We start from the raw sequence: 16,987 nt of genomic DNA on the forward strand, positions 1-16,987 counted from the left end.
AGGCTGGAGGAAAGCTGGCTCTGTTATTGGAGCCAGACTGGACATGCTGAAGGAGGTGGAGGAAGGATACACACTAAAGATGTTAGAAGCCATCCTGAACAACTCTGAGCACCTACATTATAAAATCTTTATGGAACAAAAAAACATCCGTCAGGCTTTTCAGTTCTTATACAAATAGCAGATGAGCTATGTCAGACATGAATTTCCCTCTTGGATCAAAAAAGTTATTCTTATTTTTATACTTATCAGAGGGAAGTTAGGGAGGCAAGGTTGAGATGATTTGTATAGTGCAGAAGAGTGATAGTGAATATACTAGAGAAAGGATGCTGAAGATGGAGCTGCCAGGCAGGAGGAAAAGAGGAAGACCACACAGGAGGTTCATGGATGTGGTGAAGGAGGACATGCAGAGGGCTGGAGCGATAGAAGAGGATGGTAGGGATAGGGTGAGATGGCGGCAGTGGTGACCACTAAAGGGAGCATCTCAAAGAAAAGGTTGTTCATTTTGTAACGTGTGCTCCCGTAGTAAGTAGAACAGGCAGCAAAGCAGGATAATCTTCGCTAAGTTTGGTTACCAGTATGGCGATGGTCAAAACACTCAAGTCGAGAGTTCAAAACAGGACTACACAAATCAATTTTGTTGATGATACAGTGGCTACATTAGGTTTTTATATTCAGTCGATGGGTGCCACGGACTTTCCTGTCTCGGATGCTCACTGTCTGGTTATTGTTTTCCATAAAAATGGATCAACATCCAGATTTTGGAGATGATTTAGCTGAATTTCAGAGACTGGACCACATGCCTCAAACACTGTTCATACTTGCACCATACGTACATTTGCTCTAGTTTTGTGCAACACCCTCCCTCCTGCCTCTAGCAAAGGTATCAGGTGAACTTGCCAGGGTTACGAGATGCAGCAGATCCTCAGCGAGGCTTTCCCCAAATCACAGTGTCTGGCCTAGCTTGTTGCTTCATTATCACTAAATTATTTTAATTTGTATTTAGGGTTGTTTTCCTGGTTAGTGATAAAGCTTAAACAAATGAAGCACACATATAATTAACCTCTGAACATCTGATTATAGTGTTTTTGACCTTAGAGTGCCAGTACAGTCATTTCCCCTTGTATATTTTTTTCATCTGTGTTAGGCAAATTTCCTCATCATATTGATCTTTTATTCTCACTGTCAGAAAGAAAACAAAAGAGGAAGTATTCCTTTAGGTCCACTAAAAATAGGTCATAGGCATAAAGTGAGCAGACATATAGGCCACAGTCATAAAGTCTAGTCGATGAGCTCACCTAAATAAATGGCTCTGTCTGTAACCATAAACCTGTTGTGGTTTATTCCTTCGAGACTGACATCCCTCTGGCCCCTGGGGTTGAAGAATTTCTGCACACACGTACACACACATGCACAGTTATGCAGTGAGCTTTGATAAAGAGTATCTGTAGAGATGAAAATAGTGCATATTGGCCCTGAACTTACAGCTTCTAGTGAGCAGTTGGCCTGCTCCATGCACAGACTCCTCAGGGACCAGATGAAGTTGAAAGTTAGCGGATGAGTCTTTTCCGAGCAACTTATCAGCAGACGGACTCGTACATTCCTCAGGATCAGAGCCTCTCTTATAAGGCTGTCGATACGCGACCAGTACCTTGGCACGGATACAAATACACGCAGAATTAGGCATGCAGCTGGTCCGGCACATACGCAGTTTAAACACTGCACTCAAGCCACTGGTGATAAATGCCTGCCAAGTCACTGTGCGGCAGCATATTTGCTCTAACCTGCTGGTGTTTCTGCCGATGAGGGGCAGGTAATCAGTAATGGAGATATATATGAAATGGTTGGCTTCTTGGATGACCCTGGCAATAGCTTCCAGATCACTGCTGCGATGTTTGGGAATGAAAACATCCGGTGAGCTCTGTCAACAGAGAATTAGGGAATGTTGGTGTTGCGTACTCCTCTTTAAAGATACACACAACAGTGATCACAAGAGCATTGTGTAAACAGATAATTATTACCACAGGAATCTTCGTAAACTACAGAGTTGCCACTGTGATCATTAAAGCTGTTATAATCATAATAACTGACTGAGCTTTCCTCGTTATTATCATTGTAAATGAGCATCAGGGTTTCTCGTTGTGTGAATAAGAGAGGATTAAAGTTTCAGTTTTAACTTCCTTGCTGACAGGCACTGTACCCTATGAATGATTAACTCAGAGTGTGTGCTTGAGTGTGCTTTTTGTGTTCATTTTAATATTACTGAAATGGACAGCTTAGCCGAATCAACATTTTTTTTCTGCTGGATCACCATCACTCTTGTCCAAGAAGATAAGGACACTGAAAGACACAGCATCCTGCAGAGGACTCTATGAAAAATTAACGTTCCCTCTCCTAAGCTGTCGCCACCACTGCAGGCAGCTTTTACACTAATGTGTACTGCACGCACTTATATTTATGTCTAATTTCAGCAAATATGTATTGTAATTTACCAAAAGTTGGGGTTTTGGACTCCAAAAAGTGTGTGTTTGCTACATGAACCAATGAATTAATTCATTTATAATGCAAACTAATACTTTAAATGTTACTTACAGAAACATAGGCCAAGGCTTTTGTGCCATTGATTGTGAGATTCAGTGGCGTGTCTCTGTTGGATACAGCAAATAGGCGCTTGGACCAGAAGGAGGGAATAAAGTCTTTATACTGGAGACCCCAGTAGAGACTGAACACTTTGTGGAGGTCCAGAGCCAGACAGCTGCAGTTGTACACCAACACACCCAGCTCCTTCCTCTAAAAAACAAACAAAAAAATAAACAAACACATTTTGTAGGGCAAAACAACAATTGAAACCGGCAGCATTTACATAATTAAAGATGTATATCTTCATTTTTGCCTTTAGTTATTTGAATCAGCCTTTGCCTATCATCTCCATCAACATTTACCTTCCAACTAATATTAACCTGTTTTACTGTTTTAACACTTTTATGCATTCATCTACATACACACACATTTCTCTGATATTTCCACGTCAGGCCATATTGTCCGCATGCCTAATTCAATTCCAAGCCTTAGTCTATCCTGACAAAAACAGCAGGGAATGTAAATATGCCGCAGTGAGCCTTTCTGTTCCTGATCTTCTTTTTTGCTCTCAGTACCATTTCAAAGTGGCACTTGTCATTTTTTTGATTCTCACCATGCAGTTCTTGGAGTCACCTTTTCTTTCTGTCATTCTACACAACCCAGCAGTGTTCATATGAGTAAAGCATTTCTAATAAATTCTTCTCTTGCAGCTCATGTGTTACTAAACTCTTGCCATTGTCTTTTTAAAAAAAACGCGAATATATGCACTCCTCAATAGACTAAAAATCTAGTCCATAACCTATTTTCATAGATATCTACAGAAATAAGGAAGGAAAAGAACAATGTCAGTCTGCTTGTTTTGTGGTCTAATTTAAATACAATGTAGCATCAATATAAGCCTGGCTGAGAATGCATCAAACATGCTGACCTGACAAATACTTTTGAATAGTTACCTTGTGCTCCTTGCAGTTCATCTTCCTAAATTAAGGCCCTCACTAACAAACGGTCTCACACTTTAATGAGCTGTCTACCTTTGAAAAACAGATGAAAGATTCTGGATTCTCTATTTTTGGACGCCACCTCCTGCGCTCACAAAAACATATACACAGATATAAACTGACTGTGTGCTAACTATTGTTCTCTGTTAGGTACACTTTGCTAGTAACGCTTGGACCTACAGAAACATCTACACAGATATAGTTGAACCCCCTTTTGCCTTCAACAGTTGCTTTAGTTCTTTGTGGCACAGATTCAGCAAGACTGTGGAAGGATTCTTCATTCCTCTTATTCTATATCGACATTGCAGAGCGGCTCGAACTTCAGCAGGTTGTCTTGATCTTATCTACATGCCTAAATGCACTGGGTAGCTGCCATGTGATTGGCTGCAGTAACAAACAGTTAAGAAAGTGTACATAATGAAGTGCCTGGTGAGTGTATATACAGCACTTTCAAAATGTTTTAGGTGTTTAAGTTCTAAAAGAACTCAAGAGTTTTCACACTAAATGTTGGTATGATTCAGTATTTCTTTCTAATTCCTGCATTGAGGCAACTGGTGGCGTGAGTCGATGCAATATAAATAAAATTGAACAGAATGAATTTGTGTACAGTTAGACGAATAAAACTATTTGTGTATTCATTAAAAAACATTCTAGCTTCCCTCTTGGTGCCTATAATATTTGCACAGCACTCTACAAATACATTAAATCTGAATATTCTTGTTTCGTCAACAATGCTGTTTTTAAGCTATACTGGCTCATACCTTGCGAAATGTAAAGTTCGATCCAATAGATCATTACGAGAACTTTACATTAACAATACCAAATTTCAATAATTTGTGTTACTATCCTGCCTCAGAAATCACAGAAGTAAAATTTGGTTGATTTTTCTCCAAAGTCTCTGTAAGTATTTCTGTGGGTATTGTAAAGTATGGTGGCAGTACGGTGGCCAGAGATCTCCAGTCCATGCTGGCACTGCCGATGTAGAAATGTTTCCTGTCGACCACCCAGAAGGAGGAGTGAAGGTTGCCTTTGGTCAGAGCTGCCATGTTAATATAGTGAACCTCAGCATCTAGAGATGGAGAGAAAAGGGAGTTACATGTGAGACATGGAGGAGGATAAAGACAAATCTGCCAGAAGCCATACAAATAGAGACAGGGGATAGGAAAGATGGTGAGAGACTGAAAGACTGAAAATGTGACCAGGGGGAGCAAAGGGCTGAACAGTCAGATCTAAACACAACATAACATCTTATGTGTTATGTCATAACATATAAAGCAATGAAAGTAAAAGCTAGGTGTGATTACTGAGTTTAGTGAGCTCAGTTGAGTTAGCTATTCCAGTTGAGATTTTCAGCTGAATTCCTCTTGCTTTCAGTCCCTGCAGGCTGGACAGCAGAGCCCTGCCCTAGAGGAAACAAACCAGCAAAGCAAGACTGTTACATGAAATCCATGCAGTATAATCAGATACACAGAGTTCAGACTAAGTGCTTACATTTTTTACATTCAAGTACTATCATAAGTGATAAATGTGCTATTTGTGTCCCATTCATTTTTTTCAAAGCACTCGTCTGCAGGCAGCTACTGTAATCTCTATTTTTCTTTTGGAGTCTTATTTAGAAAAATATTTATATGCCTCTTATGGTTTTCCAGTGATGACTACCTCTGATCACTGTAGCTATCCAAAAACATGTAACCTTCTGTGCATATTTAGAAGCACAAATTTTACAAACCCACAAACGATGCATGTTATTGCTGTAACACAAAATAAAAAGCAACCTGTTCGACATAATTTACACACATTCATCTCATGTCATTTAGAAACGAGCAAACTAACAATATATTACACTTGATATGAAGATTAATTTCCAGTTTCATGAAGTTTTCCTTCATAAAACCGACCTGAAATCCACCCAGAGTACAAGATACTGTGAGGGACTCCTTTCATTAAGTACCTTTGGTGATACAAGGAAAATTACTCATCCTTCATTAGTTTCTCTTTAGTGATCACTGAACACACATTACAGGACACAAATGAAGACAGGAGCATTTTAAATAAGAGCTAAAAGCTACAGTTGAGATGCAAATTTGGTCAATTTGGCTCCATTTCTACACTCAGATCCTGATGTACACTAGGGAAGTTGTTATTTCACGATGTATTAAAACTGTGTTTTACAATTTAAATGAGACATATTTGATTTTACACTTTAAGCCCTGTTAATGCATTACATCGAGTACTGCCCAGGCTTTAAAAACAACATTATAACACCTTCTATGGCTCCAGAGGATTATTTTCAGTCTGTTCAATGGTGTCTTTATCAGTTTGAGTTTGGGAAGTTCACATTTTTGCTAGAAAATGTATGTTCCATATCACACTATATGGACAAAATTATTGGGCCACACCTCTCAATCTTTGAATTCAGGTCTCCTCAGAAACACAGTATGACTTAGAAACATTCTTAAAAATGGGTTTATCCTAAAGAGCTCACTGAATTCAAGTATGATACTGATAATAGGGTGCTACAATTGCAGCAAATCAGTCTGTGAAATTTCTTCTCTGCCATATAATTTGCAATCAACTGTAAGTGAAATTATTGCAAAGTGGAAGTATTTAGGAACAACACAGCAGAGCCATAAAATGGGGCACTAAGTAAAGTTAAATCGGTGGTGCGTAGGGTTTAAAAGTCACCAATGCTCTGCTGACTCAATACCTGCAAAGTTCCTAACCTACTTTGGCATTAACATCAGCACAAAACTGTGCACTGGGAGCTTCGTGACATGGGCTCTGTTTGCCGAGTAGCTCTTGTAATGTGTAAGTGACCTCGTACCACTATACTGACACAGAGATTTAAAGATGTTTGCCAAGAGTGTAGTGGAAAAAGGTAGATAAATGCAATATTTTCCAATTTTCAATTTTAAGGATTGGTTTTAAAAATGGTTATCTATGTCACCCCTACAACAGACTGGTCCAAATGCAACCCCCCAACCGCAACCTTGAATTGGATAAGGGGAAGAAAATTAAGTGGATGGCTCTTAAAAATCTATTTCTTTTGACTTAACTTTATTTCTGGGATTTAGTGCATTGTAGACAGACAGGAAATATGTACTAATATAATCAAACGGATCAGACAGACGGGAGACAAACTAAGGATCCAGGTACAGAATGCTTTCTAGCTCAAAATCTATAAGCTATTGGTTCCCACCCTGTTTGCAGGACTGACAGATATTCTTTTCAGTGATGGTTTGTAAATACCCACACTGTGTCTCCAGGATTATTAGCTTTATGCCTGTTGTAGCCACACAGATGTTCACAATTTGAAGAAGAAAGCAGAGCACTTCCACCTGCATGCAGTGAAGCTTGCCCTTTTACAGAACATTACATTTTAAATTTCATATACAGCATGTTAAATTTTTAATTGAACATGTTGTAAAATTTTTAGGTTGGTGCAGACTGAAAGAGCATTAGCTCCTCTCTGGCCTGAGGGGACTGAAAGGTGCAATCTGTTTCTGACCATCAGCCTCAGGGTTTCATTAATTCTGACATATTCAATTTTTTATGAACCATGTGTTTTGCCAGGCTGTACACACACACACACACACACACACACACACACACACACACACACACACACACACACACACACGATGGTCAATAACATTCACCCAGTCCAATATGAATGTGTAATTATCAGCAGGAAATATTGTACTTTTTCATGATTTGATTTACTGTTTTACTTGTAAATGTTTATCAAACACACTTTCTGTAACAGTCCAAACACATGGCTGATGCTAGGTTAAGTGGTGATTCTAAATAAGATGTGTTTGCCTGTGTGTGTCAGCCCTGTGATGGACTGGTACTCCCATCTCTCACCCAGTGTCAGTGCGGACAAGTTCTAGCCTCCTAAAAGTGGTTAGGAACATGGATGGATGGATATTGCATAAAGCTACACTTCCAGTTCAACAGGATGATTCACAGAACAGAGCATCAGAGCAGCTGATTAGCACCAACTGCATAAACACAGAGTGACTCTAGGAGTAATGGGAGTTGGATAAAAAGCAAAATAACATCAGTAACATTTTTGAAAGACGCACAAACATAGATTAAAGCCCATAAATTTAAATAAATGTTGCACAAAGAACAAATACAATGATTAATAATAAAGATATATTCTATCATCACCCCTACAAAACAGAAGTTTTTTGGTTGACACCCTTTACATGTTATGTTTAGGACATTTTGTTAATCTATCAGTAAGCACAATCTCTTTAATCAAAATGATATGTTTAATGCTAAAATATAATTATTGTTGTTATACTTGAATATCAAATTCTGTTTTACAAAAAGCACAGAAAAATATTAAAAAACATTTCTTTGTAATCATCTTGTTTTCTGAAAGAATTTTTCTTTTTAAAGAAAATGTATCCAGTAAATGTATTTAGCAATGCAAGTGTTTAAAAAGGCCAAACAGTCAAATTATTCAATAACCCACAAGATTATAAACACAGTCATCTGCTTAAATTTAAAAATGTAAAACGGACTGAGTACATGTAAAGTAGTAAAAATAAGCTCGCTGATCAACTCTTATAAGCATAAAATCTGATGTTATCAGATTTGGATAACATATAATTTACAGTAGCATTTTTCTCTGTGTAAATGTCCTTTTACTTATGAGGTTTAAAATCAGGATCTTGATTTTATTGAACCTTTAATGTATTTAAGGAACCAACTTTGTCTTTCACCAGTTTATACAGACTAACACAGAGAGAGAGAGAGAAAACGTCACAGGCATAAAATGTAAATACTACTCTTGCAGAATTAAATCCCTGTTGATTTGCTCTATTTTTACCTGTCGGGCAGCAGGCTGGAAACTGGATTCATTATCAGAGGAGTTAAGGAGCCACTGCGGGGAAACTATCTCTACGACCCGGATAGCTTGGTTCAGTAGGTTGTACAGCCCTATGGAGAGGGGGAGGTGGGACGTGCTGTTGTTTAAGAAGGAAATGTCTTCTGGGATGTTCTCCACGAGCACGACTCTGTGAAATGGAAAGAAAAACATACATATTTATGTAGGAACTGCTTGATAACAGACGCACAAAGTCACAAAAGCATCATTTGGATGGTCACAGAACCCTGTTAATGGGAAAATGGATGTGAAATTAATGCGGGGCTTATGCTCTTTCACAAAGCAATTATGGGTGCACATCAATGGGAGATCTTGTGGTAGTGAAATAAGGTTATACTCCTTCTCTGTGACAAATTAGCTTACTTCAGCCTTCTTCCTCTCTCTGGATCGTTAGCTTAATGAGAGAAAGATTTTGAGACTACACAGGCCCCTTAGATTCTATTAAGCTTCATTAAATTGTGTACAGGTTGCCTCTGGCAGGGGTTGAGAATAATTGAAGGCTGATATGCAGAGTTGTCAGATATGTAGATTCAATTACAGCTAGTCAGGGAAAAATGACATTTTTTGCTGTATTGTCAGTGGTTTCTATTATACACTACTCCCTGTGTGGTCACATGGTGCATTTAATGTAAAGATCAGCAGTCTGGGGTTAGACTGCATACTATAGCTACAGCAAACAGAATGTATAATGATGTCATGTACAGAGGCAATTCATCCTTTAAATGATCTGATTGAGTGGCACCAGGTTATTTCCTTTTCTTGTAAACCCTTAGCACAAAGTTGAATGATGGGGAAAATGTACTCTGTGATTGTGTTTTTCTTTTGTATATATCATCCAGTGACTCAGCAGTTGTCATTTTCAGATATCCTGACAAAAATAATAAAGGCATTAGCACTGGAGTAAACAGACTGAATTAGCTGTGGAAGCCAGGCCTAGATCTGCAGCCACTCGGAACCAAGCCATTACCAAGCTCCACTACTTTCTCTCTGCGTTTCTTTAAAGGCAGACATCGATTTATGACAATTGGATTTCAAAAGAGGGAAATACAAAGAGGGGGAGCGGCTATTTTCCTCGAGGGTAAACAGCTTAGCTATCAATTCGGCTGCACCTAGGTTGATTAAGTCTATGAAATAAATGTTGTCCAGGAAGCTAGCAGAACCACTTCTGCACACGACCTTTATGCACTTAAGTGAGAAAATGGATTAAAGTAAGAATTTGTAAGGTAAATATACTGTTGATTACTTTGGTGGTTTATCCAGGGGGGTGATTAAATGCCGGAAATTACAGGAAGTCAATAACCACAGAGGCCAGGACCAGGGCTCAAACTGCTGACACTGCAGCTGAGAAACAATTCCTCTACTCTCTAAGGCACCAATGCCAATCTTGTTATTTTTATGAGTGCCTCCATTCACAGTGGAAACAGAAAAGTGTAAAATAACATGATGTCTGTGAAGGTTCTCAGTCATCCCAGGTCATCGTAGTCAAAGGAGCTTGCAAAGAAAAGCGTCTGGACTTCTTTAAGTTACTTGAAGACGTTTCACCTCTCATCCGAGAAGCTTCTTCAGTTCAAAGGTCAAATGGTGGAGAGTCCCAGATATAAACCTAGTGGGAGTATCCCCCCACAGAGGGGTAAAAGGACCCCCTGATGATCCTCTAATCGCCTGAGCCAAGGTGTGAAACTGGGTGTGTCTGATCTTCAACTGTGTCTGATCAGACACCAGTGAGGGAGGATAAGAAGGACAGACGCAACAACATTGTCATCCCCTATGTAGCCGGTGTATCAGAAAAACTCAGGAGAGTTTTCTCCAAGCACGACATCCCGGTGCATTTCAGACCCAGCAACACGCTCAGACAAAAACTGGTTCACCCGAAAGACAAAACGCCAAAACACAAACTTAACAATGTGGTGTATGCTGTACAGTGCAGCGAGGAATGCCCAGACCTCTACATTGGAGAGACCAAACAGCCACTTCACAAGCGCATGGCACAACACAGAAGAACCACCTCCACAGGACAAGACTCAGCAGTCCATCTGCATCTTAAGGATAAAGGACACTCTTTTGAGGATGCCAATGTTCACATTTTGGACAGAGAGGACAGATGGTTTGAAAGAGGAGTGAAAGAAGCCATCTATGTCCACTGTGAGCGACCATCTTTGAACAGAGGCGGTGGTTTACGACACCAACTCTCTGCCATCTATAATCCAGTTTTGAGATCCCTTCCCAGACGCCTTAACGCCCACTCACATCCTGGGCCATCTGACCTCAGGAATTCGCATGATAAGGTGGGGCCAGGTTTCACAATGAACTCACCCGAAACCCTGGCTGATTTGGACCCACACCCATTTTCACACCTTGGCTCAGGCGATTAGAGGATCATCAGGGGGTCCTTTTGTCCCTCTGTGGGGGGATACTCCCATTAGGTTTATATCTGGGACTCTCCACCATTTGACCTTAGAACTGAAGAAGCTTCTCGGATGAGAGGTGAAACGTCTTCAAGCAACTTAAAGAAGTCCAGACGCTTTTCTTTGCTCCTTTGAGTAAAATAACATGATAAAAGCTCATATGACATACAGTGTATCCTGAAAAGTGGTGTAGTGGAATTTAAAAGTAGCACATTTGCTGGTAAAAAGAACAACAACAACAAAACTGTAAACATTTAAAACGAGTGCAGAGCTTTATCTCTATTCTCTCATGAAAAGGTTGATGGAAGGAAAAGATTAACATTAATGACACATTTATTGATTCATTTTATTTTGGGCAAGATAAGAAATTTCTTCCTTTTTTTGTTTGACTGTTTTATTTTAGGCTAATTGTTGCACCTTCTATCCACTAATGCTGCAAAGCCAGTTTTGCTTTTCTGCCTTTTGACAAACAACCCACATTTTTGCTAGTTTTTAATACCAGTTGTTATGTACTGTTACTATGTGGTGCATGTGCCAATCATTGGTAAATTTCTTATGGTAGTCTTTCCCAGAGCAACTGTGAGTGGTTGGGTCTGGCAGTTTGGTGTCGCCTTGATGTTACAAGCTTTTCATCACAGCTACCAGTCTTTTTTGAGTGGAAATGCATGAAATCGGCTGTAGATTGAGCGCTGGCACTGGTGGAACAGGGTTATTAGAGCGGAGCAGAATGGTTTAAAATAGAATACAGTGACTTGTGACTCAAAAAGAATGTGTGATAATAAAGGTTGCTGTTTTTGAGTGATTATTACACAAAAAACATCTGTATAAGCTTTATAATAAAGGTGAAGCCGAATATTAAGTATAAACCAGCTTATCAATATTACTAAGAGGATGTAAATAATATATTGTAATGATGTAATGCTGTAATATAATACACGACTCTGCAGTAATCTCTGAGTATCTAATACTTTGCATTTCATTAGAGTAACACTTTATTATTGACATGCAAAGTTTTTGTAGCATTGTTTGTATTGCATTTATTATTACAGAATTACAAAATGAAAAGCTATTCACCTTTTCAAATTATTTCTACTAACCAACAATGCAAAGTGCAGAAAAACAAACTGATTAGTATACATAGACCTACTTTGAGTACTTGAAGCTAAGTCGCCACTTTCACTCTTACCTGTATTTGTGTAAATTAATCTAATTCATGCCAAATGGATACATTTTAACTGTGGAAATATATATATATTTTTAAAATTAGTTCGTTTATAGGCTACATATTTTTAAAACTGTGGAATGTAAAGAATCACTAACAGCAATATTAAATAAAAGATCACTATTGCTCTTTTCCATATTTACATTCATCTAGTTTCATTTTGGACTGTAGCAGATAAAGTTAATTATTGTTTCCCTGTCCATTCGCGATCATTTGTTCTGTTAAAGCCTAATTTAACCTTTTTGTTTTTCAAATGTCTGCCTGCATGTAGAGTAGTCAGAACACAGGGTCAGCAAAAAAGTGACAGCTCGGGAGCTGGACTCAAGGGCATGCTGGTGGGAGTATGAGCTGCAGGTGATAATGTAGTGGCATCACACCGAGAGGCCAGTTTGCAGTTCACAGCTTGAAAATGTATTCCTGGCTAAAATAAAACAAAGTCAGGGTTTTGGAAAGTTGACAGTGGTCAAACAGTAGGATTCGTTCCCTCGACATGCTGATATCACCACATGGAGAAAAACTGTTAATGTTTAATAAAGCAGAGCAACACCAGTGGCACTTGCTGAGTTTCTTTTGAGGGATTTAATTCGATGTGTATTCTGTGCTCTGCCATGCACGGAGCTCGAGGACTCGACACTGAGAGTGAGTGAACTGGAAAAGGAATATAGGGAACTGTGATTAAATTATACAGCGTTGCACCTCGCAGTGTACGTAGAGTATCCCTCTTTGTCCTAAATTGACAGCAAAAACTAGGACAGCTGCAGTAAACACCTCACAATGAGGAAAACAAAGATGGATAGGAAAACAGATTGAGGAAGAACAGGGGAAATCTCATTCTGAAAGGAATCCTCTCAGTCCACTTTAGTGGCTGTGAGATATGATGAATAATCACTCTGACCAGTTTAAACAACGAGACAGGATTTGGTATTAAAAGTGAGGGAAGCAGAGAGGCAGCGGTTGTGTCTTCCGGCAGAGGATTCATTGATTTATGCAGTCTGTGTTGTCCACGGCTGGTTCCCTCCTTTGTTACCCATCTGTGCACTTGTGAGTGTGATTCAGCTCAAGCAGCCAATACCTAAGTGGTGTAAACTTCACAGTGTGTGTGTGCATACACGAGGCAGTGACACAGAAAGAAGAACGAGGGTGTCTGAATGTAAAATCTCACACTCTGAATGATAATGGATTTCCAGTTTCAGTGCTGTAAGCGAGAGCAGTTAGATCACTAAAACGTATTCTCTTAAAATTATGCTCTCCTTCCCGATGTTTTCCTCCACAAGGGCTGAACATAAGAATACATTTCACACTGTTACAGGGCTGCCAGAGCTGAGACTGGCATCTTCACATGTTAAAGATACAGCACAGTAAAAAGTGGATACATCGTACGTCGGCATAATGTATGTAATAAAATCTGTTACATGCAAATGCTTTTATCAGCAGGCGCCCGCTGATCCACACCTATAGTAAGAGCATGTTGATATACCTCAGTGTGCCCGAGTCATTCCTGACATCTGATATAAATTATCCACCCTCTCACGAGCTGCCCTGAGCAGTGGGTGCACAGCAGCGAGGACATTAATATGGGTATCACAGAAGCTGCTGCTGCTGCTCTGCTCCCTGCATGATGTTCATTTTATTTTCACCAGGTACAACCAAAGCGCTCCTGTCACAGTAAACACAGCTAGGATGTTTATTTAAATTTACAGTGCTCCCTTCCTGATTTCTTAGTTGTTTTTTTTTGTCACACTAACAAGTTTACATGTTAATGTTTTTCTAATATTATACAAGATAAGCCAAGTAAATACAAAACACCCTTTTTAAATGATGAATTACTTTATTAAAGGAAAAAAGTTATCCAAACCTGCTTCTACCCCAAGTAATTGTCCCCCTTGTTAAATCATGAATTAACTGTGATTAATCCAATTTTTTGGAAAACAGAGTTCAATTTCATTAACCACACACAGGCCGGATTACAGCCAGACCTGGGGACGCTTTGCTGCTTCAGGACCTGAATGATTTGTTTGACTGATGGATGAATTTTGTTCTCTACCAGAAAATCCTGAAGGACATTTTTGGGCCATTAGTTTGTGCCCTGAAGCTCAAGCTCACTTGGTTTATGCAGCAAGACAATGATCCAAAACATACCAGTAAACCCATCCCCAAATGGCTAAAAAACAAAACAAAATGAAGGTTTTGGAATGGTCTAGTCAAAGTCTGGGATGAAATCGTATTGACTTGCTTTGGTGTGACCTTAAACAGACTATTCATATTCAAAAACCCTGCAGTGTGGATGAATTAAAACAATGCTGCAAAGAGGAGTGAGCTAAATGTTCTTGGCAGAGATGTTGAAAGACTCATTCCCAGTTATTACAAAAACTTGGTGGCACAACCAGTTATTACGTTCAATTACTTTTATTTTTTACACAGGGCTAGAAAAGTTTGGATAGACTTTAAATATTAAATAATAATTTTAAAACTGCATTTTGAATTTATTTGTGGTATATTTGTCTAGTATTAACATTTGTTTGATGACCTGAAACATAAGTGTGATAAATGTGCAAAAAATAAAAAATAAAAAGACAAACAAAGTAAATGCTTTTTCATACCTAAAATGATCTGGACTGATTGCCAGTTTGGCCTAATTACTACCTAGCTTTATTTTATACCTGTGTGTTTCAGATACTGGTTGCTGATTGGTTCAGGTAATTTTTTAATTAGCTCAGCCTTTCATTTTTGGGGACGAGGGTCTATTTAAGGTTTTTGATGTCTGATAATCCATTTGTGCTGAGCGCTGCATTTTGTGCCCTGGAGGCAGGAGCAGCACTGAAAGTTTAAACGTAATCTGGTTTGAGCTGAAAAAGGTTATCATTCAGTTTTCACTCGATTAAGCCACACAACACAAACTGCCTCTTATATTGTTATATACTAAATAGCAACACCAATTAAATACAAGTTGCTTGCTTGCTAGTGTTTAACTGATAAGACTTTGCAATGATAAAGTGGACATGATACTTGAAACTCTTTATTCTGGTGTACATTTTAATTAAAATGGATGCTAATGTCTTTGGTAAATAGTATAGTATGTGTGGCACAAGAAATGAAAACAAAATAGCTTATATTTTTATCAGTTTTCTGTCTTGCTGCTCTACATCTCTTTTGCGTGGTTCACTGCATCCTCTTCCAGCTTTGCCCAGAGGGAAATCTGAAGTGTTTTAATGGTTTGGGTCATGTCAGGAATTGTCAGCAGGTAACAATAAATTGCTCCCCTCTTATTTTTACCTCAAACTAGTAAGTCAGTGACCCACAAACCCTGAGTGTTCCTTTCTGTGCTGACTTGATAGCTACGTTTACCATCATGTCACGATCTGTCGGTTTTAATGTTATTTTGGGGAGTTTTATTCTCTCTAGCATCTTGTTAGGGTGTCTTGCTTTTATTTCCTGTTTTATTTTGTTAGTCCTCTATTTCTGGTGCCTTGTCAGTAGTTTTCAATTATTATCTTAATTAGTTTCTTCTGTGCTCTGTTAACAGGTTGTTTCCACTCTCCCCGATTACCTCCCATGTCTATTTAGAGCCTCATTTTACTTCCTGTGTCCCTGTTGTCTTGGTCTAAGAAGGCTGTATGTACATCTGCAAACTGCACTTCATGACAAGTCAAATCTTTGATTTGTAGACAACTCAACCTACTACCTGAAACCCAGCTGCCAAGATGCTTCCAGTGAGCTTTCCTCTGTTTTCTTAACATTAACAATCACAGTAGCCAATCTGATCCAATTGAAAATGGATATCCATATACCGGTATATTGGCAGTATATCTGCCATTGTTTCAAATGGTTACTCACAGTTTTCCTGTGCACAGAAAGTACACGCTATTTAACTTTCCCAAAGTCCCAAATAATTAGTTGTTTGGACAGCAGCTACTTTAGAGGCAGTTGCATTGAGATATAGAAACTAGCAGACTTGAAAGACTTCATGCTAAAACCAAGACTTTGTGGACTTGATGTTGCTTGAGCATGCCAATTCTCAAATTCATTAAATCAGCTTATTTAAGAACTTAGACATGGACTTTAAAAAGAAATTAAAACTGAGCTGATTCCATTTAGTAATGAATTTTAAATGTATTTTTTATTTATATTAATAAACTTTTAATTAATTAACTTTTAAGCAGTTTGCAATATATGAACTTTAAACGAGATCTATATGATGTACTCCTTTACACACCATGATGCACCATTTAATCTGTCTTCATGGTGACCTTTTTAATCTTTGTCTGTTCAAGGCTTCATATTTCAGAGAGGTTTGAAATATGAAGCCAGTGTGGAAATGCCGAAAGTTACACTTATTCTCATGGCTGCTTGAGGCTGTCTCAAAGTGAGTCAGTCCCCACAGACTCTGATGTTAAAATGGCACGTTTTGAAAACTGTGTTTTTAGTAAGGTACAAAATGTTTTTGGCCTCTATGGGTAGTTTCTATCTTCATAACAACTTTAGTACAGATGATTTTGATTTTGTGAATTGCATTTATAGTACAGTTTATGGCTAACCGAGCCTGAGAGCCTTAGCTAAAAAAGTGTTAGTCCTCTCCTCAAACCAATGGGCGATGCCATGTTGTTAGATCCATACATCATATTCAGATTATCTGTAAATGATATCTGAAACGCGTCTGATTTTAGGGATGAGGCAAGCGTGGTTCTTCAAGCGTACTTTCTGCATTTCCACAGTAGCTGATGGATCAATACTAACCTCCTTATTAGCTGTCTTACGTGAAGCAATTATAGACGTACACCAGGGATGGATCAGACCCGCATTTGGATGCGATGAGATGAGAGGAAAATTAATGCTCCCACTTTGTTCCAACAACAAAGCAACACACGTGCACATTGTTGTATACCTA

General features: G+C 38.8%; 1 protein-coding gene across 2 annotated transcripts in view; it reads right to left on the reverse strand.

The window, feature by feature from the left end:
• The window catches only part of LOC146560851 (inactive phospholipase D5), a 74,409-nt gene that overhangs the window by 4,291 nt on the left and 53,131 nt on the right, over positions 1–16,987 (reverse strand). For both annotated transcript variants that reach the window (XM_085296381.1, XM_085296382.1), the window contains 7 exons: positions 8,419–8,605; positions 4,880–4,979; positions 4,517–4,644; positions 2,590–2,787; positions 1,782–1,918; positions 1,483–1,648; positions 1,296–1,386 (listed from right to left, as the gene is read on the reverse strand). In XM_085296381.1, the coding sequence (XP_085152507.1) occupies positions 1,296–1,386; positions 1,483–1,648; positions 1,782–1,918; positions 2,590–2,787; positions 4,517–4,644; positions 4,880–4,979; positions 8,419–8,605 (1,007 nt within the window). The remainder of the gene's footprint in view (positions 1–1,295; positions 1,387–1,482; positions 1,649–1,781; positions 1,919–2,589; positions 2,788–4,516; positions 4,645–4,879; positions 4,980–8,418; positions 8,606–16,987) is intronic.

The sequence above is a fragment of the Mchenga conophoros genome, linkage group LG13, assembly GCF_057382185.1.
Source record: "Mchenga conophoros isolate Kocher_MC1m ecotype Shallow Benthic linkage group LG13, M_conophoros_male_GT1.1, whole genome shotgun sequence".
NCBI classification, from domain to species: domain Eukaryota; kingdom Metazoa; phylum Chordata; class Actinopteri; order Cichliformes; family Cichlidae; genus Mchenga; species Mchenga conophoros.